This window comes from Etheostoma cragini, chromosome 17 (assembly GCF_013103735.1).
Source record: "Etheostoma cragini isolate CJK2018 chromosome 17, CSU_Ecrag_1.0, whole genome shotgun sequence".
NCBI classification, from domain to species: Eukaryota; Metazoa; Chordata; class Actinopteri; order Perciformes; family Percidae; genus Etheostoma; species Etheostoma cragini.
This window is the reverse complement of record NC_048423.1, coordinates 14,180,204-14,197,997: the sequence shown is the minus strand read 5'-3', so window position 1 is coordinate 14,197,997 and position 17,794 is coordinate 14,180,204. Positions and strand designations below refer to the sequence as shown.

General features: G+C 37.5%; 1 protein-coding gene across 3 annotated transcripts in view; it reads left to right on the top strand.

Annotated features, from left to right (window-relative positions):
- The window catches only part of wdr27 (WD repeat domain 27), a 39,957-nt gene extending 22,370 nt beyond the window's left edge, over positions 1-17,587 (top strand). For all 3 annotated transcript variants that reach the window (XM_034898841.1, XM_034898840.1, XM_034898842.1), the window contains exons 22-24: positions 960-1,062; positions 3,653-3,751; positions 16,634-17,587. In XM_034898841.1, the coding sequence (XP_034754732.1) occupies positions 960-1,062; positions 3,653-3,751; positions 16,634-16,747 (316 nt within the window). In that variant the 3' untranslated portion in view covers positions 16,748-17,587. The remainder of the gene's footprint in view (positions 1-959; positions 1,063-3,652; positions 3,752-16,633) is intronic.
- Positions 17,588-17,794: the final 207 nt, after the last annotated feature.

The following is a 17,794-nucleotide window of genomic DNA, read 5'->3' as shown; positions in this document are numbered from 1 at the left end:
GTTTGTCATGAGTAGCCGTCACACACGAGATAATATGACCCTGTTGGGTGTATTATTAAATTCAAGCTAACCTGGACATAAGTATTTTGATGAAATCAAAATTATTTCAAACATTTTCAGTATGTTCTTACAAAGGGCAAGTCAATCATCTTCACAGTGAAGGCTATGGGTTGTCTTTCCTCCGGACCTCTTTAGCAAAGTATTCATTCTTCTTCTTCTTCTTTTCAGTCAGGTTGTCATTTTTACAGCATTGTCAGGACATTAGGTTTTTGTCTGAACCAACTCCGTCTCATGAGGTGCAGCCAGCTACTCTTTGTAATTTACTCTTCTGAGGGCTTTAAGGGCAAACAGCAAAGTTAGCTGACGGTGGCAATATACTGGAAAAATGAAAGGAATGCCTTACAAAATACAGTTATGTCAGTGAATACATTAAAAAAAAGCATGCCATAGAGTTCAGCTTTCTTACACAGTATTAACAACAACCGACAGTATTGTTGCTTGCTTTCATTTAACTTGCTCACTATACTGGGTAAATCAAATATCTTTATTATTACCAGTACAGTGACTATGACCTACTTTGGTCCAGCTTAATGACATTAGCATGTGAATGTCAAAGACATGCTCTCACCATATCCTGTTGAAGCCCTGCCAACTTGCCAGCCCATACAGAGATCCTAGCTCAGCTAGCTGTTAGTGGCATTGTAAAGACATTACACGCTGTTGCAAACCAAAAGAAACAGCATTGAGTTGCACAAGGGGGCCATTCTTCATCTGAGATATCTCACTTCACAAGCATGGTTTTTTAGATTATAATACTGTGTTTTTCAAAGATCTCCCCTTCTATATCACAGTCCTTCTTGACACAGAGTTCAAGGTAAAGTAAATATTTGGATTAAATTATATAATTGTATAAAGTATGAATGTTATGTGCTTTTAATAAGACCATAACTCCTCCTCAGGTGTGTACGGCGTTATGAGAACCATCTAAACCGCTGCCATCCATGCTCTTCAGCCATCTCACCATGTGGGCGCTTCATTGCCTCAGGCTCTGAGGATAACTGTGTAAGTTGTTATAGTCTGTCTTTCCTTATACAGTGTGTGTATGTGTGGGCATGTGTGTGCGCGCGCATGTTTGTGTACACTTCTCTATATATACTGTCTCTCAGACAGTCAGATTTTTTAATGCATAATTTGACAAGATCACAATTATGATCAGCCATTTTTTTCATTTCTGTAAAATGTAATATGGTGATATGGTGATAAGTAATTAAGGGGTCTTCACATCAAAGCTACCTTTGGTTTTATGAATTCAGAGCAGTAAAAGTCACAAAGTTACAAAATGTTGATGGCTAATGTGGCATTTTAAAACCTTCAACAAGATTGAATGTGTCCTTTATCATGTGTCACTGTATATGAGTGTCTTGCCAGTTTACAGAGTGGTGAATCTGCTGTTATAAAACAACTAAATATAGTAGCGTGAGATACTTTTAGGAAATTTTGAAGTTAAATCAGGCCCACAAAAACCATATTGCAAAGGGACAAATGAGTCCTATATGATTTTTTATTTTTATTATTTATCCGCTACCATGTGTGTTAAATTGTAGTGGCAGTTCACCAGAGGCGTAAGCGACATATTGTGAAATAAATTATTTTTGATATACTTTATATTGTGTATATCTTACTTGACCTTGTAAAAATCCGCAGCATTTCTTTATCAGTTTTACCTCCATTTAAGGTGAGGACTGTTTGTGCTTAACTCAGAGATTTTTATTTGGACTTGAGCCTTTTTCCATAGAAGTCAACATTCATGTTGAAGCAGAACTGTTTTTAATTGCTTTTCCAGACTCCACCTTATTCTTGCAAGACATTTAAAGAAGACTACCTCCCTGTTCCTTATCCATCTCTCTTTTCTTCTATGTGCTTGTTAAAAGCAGTAGAATAATATATGCATGCGGCTGGTTATCATTGATTATGGGGACGCAACACAAACATTCGAGGGCATCTCTGTTGAGATCGGACATTTCCAACGTTTCTGGGAAATCGGGAGAGTATATAATAGTGAGCTACACCGTATTTATTTGTAGCTGCCCTGAGACTTCCATAAGCCAGACACATTTGTCCTTGTCTTAATATATCAAAAGGCAATCATGGAAAGAAAACGGAATGCTTTAAAAAGACTCCCTAGATCATATTACACATTTTCCAAAAAAACATACGCTTATGCCAAAAACAATCTAAGTGGAATATGATTTCAGTGTGGTCGATATTAACCTGTTGAATGTTTAGTTGAAATATGTATTATTTCCAGTCGTTCTCACTCTTGTCATCTGAATAAAATTCACGAAATTAATTATTCAGAGGATACGTTTTCTATTTTTGAACTGTCAATCAAGAGATTTGCAAAGCCATTTTCAAACCCTAGGCTCAATTGCCTTGCTCTCCACTTTAGTTACAGTTGATATACGGATACATCTGCAGATGCATGTGATATTTAAGCATTCTTGAACAGAACGTATTTCTGATTATCCAAGAATTCTAAGTATCCAATGCCCTGTTAGGCACCAAACGAGTCATATGCCTTAGACAGGAGACACTCTACCCATGGACCATTAGCTAAAGTTCACTTGAAACGTTTTTTAGGGAAACATAATACAAAACAGCTGCAGGAATCTGATGAGTCGTCATTTGGTAACAAACATCCCTACATCTGTTTTTATCTGTGCTCCTGGCACTAAAGTAAAAGAATGGGTCTTGAAACACACTTGTATTTCAAGTCTAGAGAAAAAAGACAGTGCTAATAATCTGATAACACATTACATATACTGTATATTCTACGATTTCATCTGTAAGTGTTGATTTTGAGATGTCTACACAAGCAGTATGCAATTGTCTTTGTGTGTACTCAAGATCAAGTGTAAAATCCACACCTACTTAACACCCAAAAGTAAAGGGATGATATGCGAGGCTTTTACTACCTTAAAGTAGAAAATAACTAGTACTGTATACCCGTAAGGGTTCAACAGGATTGATAAATAGTCCCAATGGCCACTTAAATGTTGAAGCGCTCAGTAGTTGAGTTTTATCAGTGTGTTTTGATGTTTTAGATTTTACACCTGTACAATTTGTTTGAGTTGGGCGTGGTTACATGTGCAACCAAAAACAAAATATCTGGAACTGCTTTGTGCATCGGTGTTTAATGTTGCCTTAACACTAGAAGTTTGATCAGGGAACAAGGAACTTTGTTGAGTTTAGAACATTGTCAGTCAGTCAAGAATTCAACACAACTAAGTATCTTGCAAAATGTTTGATGCCAACTTTTGATACTTAACAGTTATCATTATTTAATGCAACAGACATATTTTATTTATCACTAAAAATATTTTTATGTTTGACACCCGGCCCCATTTATTTTAGTTTACACAGTATTAGAGATTTTTATGTCTGATTTATGATATCAACAAACAAGAGCCTCACTGTCTAGCCAATCTCTTAACATTCACAACAGTCCCAAACCTCTGGTGATCATCAAGTGAGCTTCACTATGTGGGTCAACTTAACTCATTTTCATAAAGGTTCTACATTGGTACATCACTGCATAGTTACAGTAAATTCCTGCTTTAGTTGTTCATGTAGTCCATCTCCTTCATTTCAGGCCTACGTGTATGACATCCGTAGCAGCAGGTACCTGCACAGACTTAAAAAACACTCAGACACAGTGCTCAGTGTGACGTTCAACCCTGCCACACCAGAGGTAAGAAACTGTCTTTACGTTTTGTCTTTGAGTTTCTGTTATTTCCCTACCATGCATTCAATACCCCTTCTCCCAGAACAAAAATATCTCATTGTCTTAAAAAAAAGTCATATTTCTCAGTAAGCTAATGACCGGAGTAAATATTTTGTACAGTTTCAGGAAATGTCTTACTTTCACTTACTGACATAAGCTATATCAGACAGCTGAAGTAGAACAAGAGAATGGTTTTATTTTCCAGATGTTAATCTATGTTACCTCTGCATTAACACCCCAGGGGACATGCATACATGCAACAATGTTGTGTTAACCTTCCGCTCCTCTCCCGATAATGTATGCACGTCAATAGTTTAATCTTTATCTCAAGCATCTCGAACAGTATTAAGAGTCAAATGAAGAGATCACGGTGAGAAGCAGTTCTAGTCAGTGGTTTTTTTAAGAGTTTCAATAAAGATGTGTATTTGACTTAGAATTTCAATTTGGAGATGTAAAATACACATTTTCAAATAGAAATACTGGTTTATTGGCATTGAGTCATCTTCATGATCTTGGTAATGCATGTTTGTAATGTTAATTAATATCAATAGAGTCAGTTAGTTGCACATGTCTACGCTATCTCTACTTGCTCTGAACTCCATCAGTGTGTATATGATTACAAGTGTACACGCTTGTAATATAGGAATGATGTCCTCAGGCTGAGGTCACGTAGCAAGGCTTTGTTAAGACTATCCCACAGTTCATGGTGGGTGGACTTGTATGGCAGTGACCTCACAGGATTTCTAATTATTTCTAATAATTTAATATAACGATGGTGCTTGAAATAATAAAAGCTCTAATCTTATTAGCAGGTCATAGGTGTGGGATGGGTGTACTTAATTGTGTATGTGTATGATTCAGTGTGTAGGTGCATACCCTTTTTTTTAATTGTGTCTATAAGTACTCCACCCTGGAATTTCATTATGTATAAACCCTAACAAAAATGCCGCCTGCATCTACAAACACTGCTGAGACAGCAACCTTTTTTTCAAATGTTAGCCTCCTGGACCAATACCATTTTCATTTGAAATTATTATCCCCAAAATCTGTTGGATTTACCTGTGGTGGCCAGTTTATAGTCCAATCAAATATTGACTACTACTCTATTGTGCCATAAACCTGTGGCATCTAGTGACTTGCTTTGTGCACTGTGCTGATCCACATCTATGACTGGCTGCCTCCAGGGTTGTTCCAGCCTATGATTGGCTGCACAGTTTCACAGTTAACAAAAGATGTTGTGTTTATTCAGTCCAGGAGCTGCTTTCCAACTTTTCTGTTTCTGTTGACTGTTTATACAATTTCTAACTGGATCCATTGTCGTTTAATATTATGCCATTTTTTGTTGCACACTGATGAAATACAATAGTGATTGACCTGTGTAAGTGCCAAGGTAGAAATGCTTTAAATGCTACAGTTTGTTATTTCTTTATTTCAGAGTGAATTTAAAACAGTTTTTTTTGCTTGGCCTACTAAACTGGTAGATTAGGGTCCCATATAAATTCAGGGACTGTAGGGTCTCGACAAAAATTAAACTACATTATTGTATTGAACCAGTAAATTAGTTAAAAGTTGAATACAGAACTAATTAACTTGTCTATCTTGATTTGCCATAACAGTAAAATAAGAAATTCAAGTTTACAGCTGTACTTCATATCAGCATCCTTTCAAAATCTCTGGAGCTTTTTTTAAGAGAGCCGCATTCCGTTTGGAAATGTTTTATTGTCCACTCAAGGGTTTCCTTTGGATCTGTGCAAAGCAAATGCATTTGCAAAATAAGCCTTTTTAAAATATAATATCACAACGTCTGCTAGTCTTGTTGTCTGCCATTTGGACTTGAGGCACATGTTTTAAATCTTCACATCCATCAGTGTAACTCCATCCAATTAAACTTTGCAGCACAATGATACATTCAGGTTTCCAAATTTGAAAGTGGAAACGTTGATCCATGGAAATCTGCAGAGTTTGAAGACACACTTCATCAGTCAGAGCATGCTCGCTCCCCATCAGTACTTCTGCACATTGATAGGACTTGCAGTCGAAGCAGAACCTCTGAAAAAAATAAAGCAAGGTTGGCACTATTAACTGAACTTTTATTGCTGGTGGGTGGAACATTTGCATGTATGAAGGCTAGTAGTGGAATGGCTAATTCCCTGCAAAAAAGAATATGCTACATCAAATATGAAATGAAGTTAACCAGTTCATTAGCTGAATACATGGTTAATACTAATAAATAAATAATAATACAACTACAAAATAAAGCTTTACAATCATTTTCTGAAAGAACCATGCAGGCCTGCCTTATTGAACACATATTATTACTTTGACAAATTATTGCCACTAATCTGGTGAAATAAGCTGTACCATTGAATCAAAACCTTCTCTTTTCAGTGTAATATATTTATTCTTCAGGGTAATATCATGTATCAAATTGTATCAATCATATCTGTTTCATGAGGTCATCTCCTGTTAGCCACCACTTGTTTCTATTCTAAGATTTGTGTCACTAACCGGTAACACTACATCAACCTGCCAAGAGTTTACAAGTTAGAAGTCATAAAAATCACAAATGTCTGAAACAACCGGAGGGCCCCAGAAGGTCTGCAGCTAAATAAAGAGCAGTGATAAGTCTCCCCACTTTGAAAATCAGAGCATGCTTCAAGTTAAATGTTCCTAACATAGGATGTATTGTGTTGACACATGTTGACTGTTGAATCATAAAAACAAACTTAGTTACTTACACTATCTGAGCCTTTTGTGTGAGTGGGATTTGATTGCCTTCAATTTACTTTGTGCGCACACACAAACACACACATGTACAAGCACACACACCCACAACTTCAAGCTCAGACACAAAGCTCTATGAACAAACAAACTCTTATTATCAGCACCACAGAACACATAGCTAACAACGGAGAACGGACACACCACTACGCGATGCCTCAAATTCCACTTAAATCAAAACATCCCAAATCCATTGGATGTCTTTCTCCCTACTTAGAGAATAGAATTGCAAAATATGGCATGAGCTATATAGGTCACAACATTATCAGATGCAAAAGGTCAAAACCTACGCCATGATAAAGTGCCATGACAATGCAAAATTAACAGGACAGCTTTGATTTAGATTAAAATGAAAACAGGGAGCTTACCTTATTTGAATACCCTTAATGGTACTTGGATATACAATCCAAAGTCTGAAAATGCCTTTTAACACTTTCCCCTTTTCTGTCAAATCCAATGCTGGAGTTGGTCTTCCATTTTCAATCGCTTATCTGTGAAAGCCCGTACTCAAAAAAGCAATACCATCAAGCCACCCGTGATGTTGTTGTCCTCCGTAGTACTTTGTTCTCACTTTGCACTCACTGACCCGTCTTGACCCTAGCTTAAGGTCAACGGCCTCCTGGAAGGCGTAGGGCTTTTTTTTTGTCCAGCCCACTACAATAGCAAAATGTGATTGGCTGATTCACACGTCATTTACTAAACTAACACACAATCTCCGGACTTCTGTCCAGGTCATGAAGTCCTATCCAATGAGGGACCGAGCTGTAATCTTTGTTCTGCCTAGAGACAACAACAATTTAATCTAACCGTGTAACTCTATTGTTAATGTTTTAGGACAATAACACTGTCCTTTCTGAAGCAAGTTTGATAGAAAATCAAGTTAAAATTAGAACAAAAACAGAATCAATATCATTAATTAAAATAGGTCAAATATGACCTTTAAAATGCTGATAAGCTAGGCTTTCTCTGAAGTCCTAGAAGTCCCTAAAGGTTCCCTTGGACTTTTACTATTTGTTCAGGTTTTATATTTACTTTGGTACTGTAGTTTTCCGTCTTATTCACATTCATTTTAAGAACAGGAATAGTTTCTCATGAAATAACTGGTCATACTCACCAATAGCCAGTAATACTGTAGTATATTGAATTACCTGTCTGCACCAGCGTTTTTCAAGCAATTTCCTGAGTGTAATTAGCACAAAGCTACACAGTCATGTGCATTTAACACTGCGCAGTTACGTTTTTGTCTTTCCACAAAGAGAAAGGGCCGTTCTTGATCAGTGACTGAAACCAACATTCACTGTGGCCTGTTTGATCATTCCTAGGACCTCTTTTTAAAGGATGGAAGACCTCTGAAATGTTTAGAAAATTGAGATAAACACTCTTTGAAATTGAAAGATTCACATCCTGTGGCTGAACTTTTTTCAATTTCATTTCCGGAAGGTTTGACAAAATGATCCCAACCTGAGGTCTACTAACTTTTGACCGTATCACACAATCGTCATTAGTTGAGGGAGTTTGCTCAGTTGTCATGGAGATGGATCTGTTAACATGAGCTCAGTACATGTTTTACTATGTTATTCTATTCATAGCCTTTTGACAACTTCTCGTTTGTGGCAGCTTAAAGTTAAGAGTGTAAGTGCACCCTACATTCTTCAGCTTAGTCTATCAGTCCCAACTTACTTCCAAGTCCACTTATTAGCATTTACCAGAATAGTTTTGTTTGTTTGCTGACTTGTCAGAAATATCTCTATCTGACCCATTACATCTATACTAAACATATGTGAAAACTCCTACCATTGGCATTTGTTTTACTTTAAATAATACCCATATTAATCTTAGTACATTTAAAGAGATATTATTTGTGTTACAATGGGTAGTTTCAATTACCCAATGTAATTGTTCAAGATGAATTATTATGCTATTTGACATCCTGCAAAGTTGACATGTAGTAAAAATAATGGATCAGCAGGGCAGGGTACATTGTGTAGGTTTAAGGATTTGCCACTTTGATTTGTTTAGATAAATTGGAAATATACAGTAAAGAACTAGTGAAATGTTGCTGATGCATTCTACATTGCTGCAGATTTATCTTGTTGCTAATCATGGTACGGTACTGCTATACACTGATGGCACATAGACATACATAATTACAAAAAACCCTCCTTCACATTAACTGAAAAGTATTTCTTTTCTATTACTTAGGCAGATGTTGATTTTCTACTGATATTCTACTGATGTATTGAGGGCTTAGCTCAATTTTGTGAGGTTTCTTCTAGTTAAACGTGCTCTGGTTGATGTAATGTCTGACTAGAATGGATGCATACATATGGATCTTCTTCTATTTGTTGACTAAAACAACATGTGTAAATACAAAATGATTAGAAGTTCATAACTTCTTACCGCGACGTGTAAAAATACTTGCAAAAAGTGTCCCCATCCTGTGTTCACCTTGCTTTTCAACCACATTCGATGGCGAGATGTTCTCCGTATGTACTGCTGTGAGAACCCTCCGATGCATGGCACAGACAGAAAATGCAATGCATTTTTTCCACTCATTTTTCACTCATGTTTTCCACCCTTATACTTAAAAGTAGATCAAGCAAGCTGATCTACCTCCAGGGTTCCTTCAGGTCCTCAGTTCCGCAACCTTCCTTCCTCAGTTCCCTCAGGTCTATTTCTGTACTTTAGTCTGTAATGAAAGATCCCCACTTTTACTGTCACTTCACTTTGTTGTCTTGTAAAATCTTGTGGGATTTCCAACAGCATACCTCTGTAAAGTGTTGCAAGCTCTCCTGTGTTGGACCTACATGGGCTACCATTAAAGTAGCCTGCAAATTATTGCAACTGTACTTGCAAAGCAGTTCACACTTGCAAGCTGAGGGATTCTGTCTCTGCTGGTTCAATACCTAAGGATGTTCTCTTTTTCAATTATTTTTGGATTAGAGTTGTGGGAGGCTAACTAAACTGTGTCCAGTTTGAGTAGCACCTTGGAAAGAGGCAGTGGTGATAATGTATCTAAGGCTACTTCTTCTAATGGCTTTAGGAATTTATAAGCTTCAGGATCATAAGTAAAGGCAAGGAAAAATGTTGTAGGCAGAGGAAGGGTGATTTCAGAGAATCAGGTTACTAGACTAGAGAAACAGAATTCCATGCGGCTGTGCTTTATTTGGGTTACTCAGATTTCTGTCTCATTCCAAGTTGTCGATAGTTTCAATTACATTTTTCCACATCAGTAGTTAAAACGTCTTTGTACCCAGGTTGAAATAATAATAATAATAATATATTTTATTTATAACGCACTTTTCATTCCAAAGAATCTCAAAGTGCTACACAGGAGAATAATAACAATAAAAACAATCAGCACAAAAATGCCTTTCTGAATAAAAAAGTCTTCCGTTCAGCTTTGAAAGTGTCCAGGTTCTGTACTGCTCTCAGGTCACTCGGGAGCTGGTTCCAGAGCCGTGGTGATGCTGAACAAAAAGCTCGGTCACCCATAGTACAAAGCCTTGTGGTGGGGAATAAAGTGCTCTTAATTGCATTAAAAATGTATTTGAAATTTACAATTTTCATAAGTTATACAAAAAATGTTGAACCCCCTGTCTAATGTTACTTGTAATGCTAAATTATTGTTTCTTTATTCTGACACCTTGGAGTTTTAACAGATGAACTTAAACATTTTAGCATCACAATAAGCAATTTGTAAACATCTGAAGCTGACATAGGCTTTTAATCTTAGAAACGTCTGCTACCAGGACCTTTGATGCCCTTGTGCTTTGGATATTGAATCTCATTGAGCACTGAAATTGGTCCCAAATAGCAAAGCCCTCATCTATAACTGTTCTCTGTATGCTCTTGTGTTCCTGCCTCCTTGTTTGCATAAGAAGAGATTGTTAATCCTAGGAGCCTTAGAGTAGGATACCATAAGGAATGATTTTTTACTATCAGAACTTTAAAACAAGTAAATGTCAATGAAAAACGGCAAACGAGGAGACAATAAAGATACACTTTTTGTAATGAAAAGTTACAACAGATTCAAGAGAAAAAAGCTAGAGAAGAGAGAAAAAATCTTTACATTGATGTTAAATGTCTCCGTATGCTGGGTAAGCCTTTATTAGACTAGACTCATATAAATTGGAAAATTGGGAAGTGTTGTAACTTTCAGCAGTAGGGCACTGGCTAGATGTAAATATGATGGTGCAGTAAGATACATTTACAAGCCAAAGTCATCAAATGAAAATAGGGCTTTTCCTTTTGAGTAATCTTAAACCAGGTGTGCTTGTTTCGGGAGTTTTAAACATACCTGAGTTAACCAAATCAGCTAATGGTCAAGATATGTCATCATCTTTATAATGAAGTGTTTGCTGACTGAATGCTGGCTAAAATGATTAAAAAGATTAAAAAAAAGATTTATAAAAAACTAAAAAAAGACTCAAGATAAGCTTGAAGACATAAAAAATATCCAGTTTAATGTGTGTTGGTGATTGAAAAATTGCAAACAAAAATTATAGAGAGCAAGTCAATTTTATTTATAGTATCAACAGACGTTATGTCATGACACTTTACAGTTTACAGATAAAGTAGGTCTAGACCACACTTTATAATTTACAAAGCCCAACAAATTCTTGTAATTCTCCCATGAGCAAGCAACTAGTGCAAGCAACTAGTTTGACAGTGGCAAGGAAAGAAAGAAAGGAAGAAACCTGGGAAAGACCCAGGCTCTTGGTAGGAGGAGTATGATGGTGCCGGTTTGGGGTGTGATGCATAGTGGCAATAATAGTTACAATAATGATCATGGAACATTGACTACAAATGGTAGTCATAGTAGTTCATGTCATAGCAGGGCATTGCAGGGCGTTACACGGTGTAGCGTGGCACAGCAGAGCATAGGTGGACGTAGCAGGATGCAGCAGGGTTCAGTAGGACACTGCAGGGCATCACAGAGCGTAGCAGGGTGTAGCAACACCGCGGCAACAGCTGCAAACAAGATCTTGTTGCCGTCCTAATCCAAGGAAATATGCTAGGGCGAACAGAAAACTTAAGTACTCCGGGGAGTAAACTCCCCAGAACTAGGTTAGTAACATGCATTTCTGGGACAGGACACAAATGGTAAGAGGCGAGAGGAGAGAGCAGCTCAGTGTGTCAACGGAAGGAAGGAAATCCCCCGGCAGTCTCAAACTATAACAGCATAACTAAGAGAGACAGGTTACAGGTTAAGCAGAGATGCCTGGTTGGGCTAGAACTCTCCCCAGGCCAATTGGGCTTTACTGGCCTGCCTACCTCTACTTTTATAATATTATTAATTATATGGTAGATAAATCTGACGACTTTGAAGAGAAGCAGGTGGGCCTCAAAGGCAAACGCTGCAACTCCTCACTCCTATAGACTTTTCAAAGAGGACGATTTTCAGGTTATTTTTAAATGTGGTGTTGGTTTCTTCCCCCCGAACCCAGACTGGAAGCTGGTTCCACAAGAGAGGAGCCTGATAACTGAAGGGTCTGGCTCCCAGCCTACCAGAACAGTGTTTCTTATTGTTTACCATGTGTGTTTCTTTCCGTGAAAGTATCCTTGAGCAAGACACTAAACACCCCTGCTTAAATACATACATGTGTGTTTGTTGGAAGGGGATATGAGAAGAAACAAACATACTCTTAGTATTTATATTTCAGCAATAGGATCAGAAGGAAACAAGAACTATTACATAATGTTTTCAGTTGCAGTATTTTGATTAAGTGAGAAGTCTGATCTCTTTCCTTCACATACTTAAGACCTCATTTGCACTCCATGTGTTGGCGTTAGCACAGGACTGTGACCTCTTACTGACACTAGCAGCTGTCTTTAAAAGTTAACATGTTATATCGTCCCAACTAGGAAGATGAACAATGAGTGAATCATATTGCTGGCTTTCGAGCTCAGTGAAACTCTTGTCTCCAAATGTCACCATGTATCATCTTTGCAGGCAGGCAAAAAAAATGCTTACTGTATCTTGTCATTTGTGGCCATTTGGCATTTAAGAAGCTATCCACATTCCTTATATTTTTTATATTTGATCTTCCTTTTTGCCTGACCTCAGAGAGCAGAAGGATCTCTTCCTACTGTAGTGGCCAGACAGCAAATAAAGAGGTGGAATCTGATGTTTGCTCCAGAATGTCACATTAGAGTGAGACGCAGACTGAGCTGAGATACACTCTCTGAAATCAACTGGCCTATGTTTTACACAGCGGAAGGCAATGCACAGGAAGTGCAGGAAGAGTTTGGGTCCAGTTACAAAGTCACATAAGGCGTTTTTAAGTATCAAATCCATTTACGTGTAGTAGACAATATTTTCTGAGTTGACCATGGTTAGGTGGTTAGATAAAAAAAGTTAAAAGTGTTCCTTAATAGTGTCCTTTCTTTGCCTGAATACCAAAAATATGCAGTACACTGTAAATTGGAATGACAGTGTGCAGCTTTAATGCATTGAGGTAGCTCAGACATGCACATTTAAAGTTGGCATGAACACAAAAGTATTAAATAACATATAAATATGTATAACAGGCATACTGTATCTCCGTAATTGGTGAAGTGAAAAAAGCGTTAAACAAAAGGGATATAATGTGTTAATTGATAAGTTTTTGGTACTTTTGACAGACTAATTCCCCCCTGTTACCAGTCTTTGTGCTAAGCTAAGCAAACCTGTTGCTGGCTCCAGCTACATACTTGCTGTACAGACATGAGAGTGGCATCCATCTTGTCATTTAACTCTTCATCATACCGATACAGATTTATGTTGAAACAAGCAGATATACAAATACAGAATTGATTTCATTTTGGCAAGCATGTTTTAACAACTTTTAGGTACCAGAGGAATAATTTACGGTGATTTGTCATTGTGGAACCATTTTGGTGATGACATTACACTTGCTTTTAAAACGGCTAAGATATTGACAGGGCTAGCGCTCCAGCACTGTCACATTGAAATAATAATGTGTTCTGTGATTTTGTTGGCCTTAATAAACATTCGTTATTATTTGTATTTCTGGGTGTTTCCTGCATTTTTCTTAAAGAAAGAAATTTGACACACAGCTTTTTGGAGCAAGCACATGGAATGCTGTGAGTCTGCTCGTATCTGTATTTCTCTGTGTTCTGTAAAACTCACGCAGATGGGTCTGTCCAGGGCTTTTATAAATGAGATCTGCCTTGACTCTCAGAGGCAGACAGGCTGGGAGTCTGAGCTGGACAGATATTTACTGTAACTTCCATTATTTGAATTGATTTTCATTTCAATCAATAATAATAAATAGGATAAGAGATGAGGTTAGATTAATGCAAACTTAATTGAAGATGTACAATATGAAAGATTCATTTTGGCAATATAGCTAGTAATTACCTTCAGTTGCCAATTTTGTTACAGAGAAATAAGACACCATCATAACAAACAATAAGGAGAACAAAAATAGCTGGACTGTAGGTTATACAGAACTCTGTGTATTCATACTATGCATGCATAAATATGGATAGAAGATTAAATAGATCTCCGTGGGATCATACACAAGTGTCCACCAATACCATCACCATCACTAGCATCAGGCTATACATTTATTTCAGTTCATGTACTTGTAAGCTCATCAAACATGTGACCCTGTTGACCCGTCTGCCCCTTTTCCCATCTCTCATGTGGATCTTCTGTAACCTCTTAGTATGTAAAGTACAGAACATCCTGGTATGTTGGCATTTGTGAAGAATGCACTCAAAAACTGATGAATGATATCCTTTGGGAGGGAAAACACATTGCTCCTTATATCTTCAAAGCCTCAGCTGTTGTTCATACCAGTTTCTGCAGACGGACACTTTCTGTTGTCCACCACTGGTAATCCAACCCACATTGGATTCTTAATCATGAGTTCTATTCCTGCTTTGAACTATTTGATTTGTGGTCTTTTTTTCCCATGGTATCAAGCCAGCATGGCTGACAATAACTTAGATTGTGTAACATGCGTGACACTCCTTCAAATTCTTGATTTGATTTACGATCCCTAGTTGGTAATACGTTTTCAATGAGAATTTTAATATTTTAAACAGAAAAACAAATTATTATTAAAAACAAAAAGATCATTAAAAAGAGAAAGCAGCCCACATTTTCAACAATATTACTCATGCATGATCTATGTCTTTGAGATTGTTAAAGCTCAATAAAAGGTGAAAAACAGATGCTTGCAAATTACTTGAAAACCATGGTGGCAGGATTGCATAAAGACACTGTGTTTCCTAGAAGTGGGATCTTGAAGAAAAACAAATATCTAACATGTGAGCATGACCACATCCTACATGTCTACAGTGAATTCGCTCGCAAGAATAGACTTCTGACTGCGACGGTCTCCCAAACCCTTGGTCTTCATCAGATTAGCTGGTTGATATTTAAGGTTGCAGTGATGGAATACATTGGATTACAGATGTTTACTGCAAGTGTATGATGTTAAAATTCCATTAATTTGGATCACCTTTTTAGAAAATTTGAGATTTAGCTTCAACTTTTTCATGCCTGTGTACGTATACAGTCTAATGTTTTTGGATGGCAGTCGACGAAAAGAGCTTTGGTTGCTAAGGGAGCTGCCCTCCGACTCTATTGAGTTTTAAGTAGCTTGATAGCTTGGCTATTGTTGATTAAGGTTATAGAGCAGGAGGTTATGGAGAAAGAAAACTTAAAAGTAGAAGAGTTAGTGAGCTAGTTTGATTCACGGGAGAGCCTCAAACATATTTGTAAGCTAAAAAAGACTACCAACACATGCGTGTGTAAGTGAAATGTGTTTTGTGTTTACTTGGCTGCCTTTTTTGGAGAAATCCTCTTGTCTTCTTATCTTTGTCCACACAAAAACACCTGCAAATCCTCTGTGTGCAGGGCTGCAACGATCACCCCTCAAAAGAAGATTAAATCGATCCCAGTTTTTAAGGTGTTTAGTCATCTTCAGACCTCTGCTATTGGGACTCACTTAACCAGCACAGGCATCTGCATTCTGGTAAAAGATGATTTCTCCTGAATAAAACAGCTTTAGTACAAGGGAAAAAATGTTGGACTGTTGTTGTACCAAATGTGGTTTTTATCACTGCTTGGCAAATAGTTGTTTTCCAAGATTCCCACTGTTAGTATTCTTTAAAAAGACACTCTCTCTTTACAACCCACCTAAAAATCTCTGAACTTACCATAAATGACATTAATGCTCCACAGCAGATCTGATCACTCACCCAAGCATTTCCGTTTACTTTGCAACTTGTTGGATTGTTTTCAGTAATTTTTTCATCATGCAGGATTTGTAAAGTCCTTTAAGACTGTGGGATTAGGTGTAGTACAAATAACTTTGGGTTGAAGTAGTATGACATAGATCTGAAATGGTTTGTCACACGCCCTGGTATTAGCTGTCACGTAGAGCCGTTTGTGAACAACTGTCTTGAATTATGATTGTTCCATCATATCATATACTCTACTTTTTGGTAGTTCCTATATAAATTGGTTTCCTATTGCTATTGCTGCTGATTGGCTGTCAGGGTGTTGAGGTAATGTTCCCTCACCCTCATCTGCTCTACTGGCTGATAGAAACAGATGAGATAATCCTCCCTTCTTGCTAAGAAATAGAGTGAATTGGTGAGTGTGCTTGTCTGTGTACCGCATCTACATGTTGGGTACTGTGTGTGTGTGTGTGTGTGTGCGTGTGCACATGCATGCGTGCCTGCGTAAATGGGTGTGTGGGGTGATGTTTATTGATATATGTCTTAAAAATGTCCTAACTGTTGACTCACCATGTCTAGCACTGACAGGAAACCTCAAGATTAAACAAAGTTGTGTAACAAAGTTCAGGCCATAAGTCTTCATGTTTTTTGTGATATATGGCAGGTACGGAAAATCAAGAATTTCTATGTGAAACACAGTAATATTGTTGACCTCAGTGATGATAGTCTTATTTAAGGAAGCAGGTGTGCTGTTATGCAGCTTGGTCATCTCAGTAGAGAGTCCTGAAAAAAGTGATGTGTGACCTAGTTCCTAGGAAATATCCACAAAAGCTGAACGTGATGTCATTTTCTTTCTGTCTCTCCTAGTTGCTAACTGGGACACTGGATGGGAAGCTGCGATTGTTTCAGTCCAGCAGTGGGGCCCTTCTGTCTCAGGACACCAGTGCTGCTGTGGACAGAATCTCCCACACGACTGCATAATTACATCAGGCTGCTGCAAAGATCATGCAGGTTTCATTAAAGCAGTTCCAGCCCCTGGCTAGAGTTTTACTGGGAAAGAAGAGAGTAAGGGTTTTGTTTTTAGTTCTTGGTTAAATCAAGACCAAAAATAGACAAGTTTAAAGAGGTTTTGTTTTCTTGTTATATGTGCCTGTGGTGTTCTTTTAATACTGTGCTTCAAATTGTAAAAAGGAGCCATCCATTTAAGCTCAGTCATCTTTGTCAAACTTCCTGTACGTACATCATTATGATCACTTTTCTTTGACTGGGATTCAAAGGGATATGAGTGAAAATATTTCATCAAATTCATTTAATCACATTATTGTAATGCAATGAGGTGATACATACTTAATCACAGATAAGAACAGCTTAGTTTGCCAAAAACAATTTTATCAGCTGTTATTCCCATCCATCCGACCACGTTCTGCATGATCAAGCATCAGATTTTCCTTGTTCAGTATGTGGAACAGATGTACTTCTATATCACTGGCTGTGACTACTTAACAGATCAGCACACAGAGCTATGACATCAACTGGGTGCAACCTCTTTGGCTGCCAGACACACAGATGCTACTACTGTTTATACTGACACACCCATCAGCATTGTTTGAGCTATACATTTACTCTTCTCACCCACTGTTGCAACAAAATGTCAGCTACAACTGACTACAACTGTAACAGAATAAAAAATGAGGGCTCTGACACTGAAATTTAGGATTTAAAAAGGCTTAATCATTAATTATATGAATGTCAAGTATAAATAAATTGTTAGATCATTGTAACATGCCTGTGGAACTTATTTATTGCATCTGTTTTCTGGACAGTAGTTTTATTGGGAATATGTAAGGTGTGCATCAAGATTCGACTTTAGGACCACTGTGTTTTTCTTTTTTTTATGATTGTTATAGTTACTCTTATACGCTGCAGTGTATACATTGAAACCAGTATAAGTACTGTATATACACTCACCGGCCACTTTATTAGGTACACCTGTCCAACTGCTCGTTAACACTTAATTTCTAAGCAGCC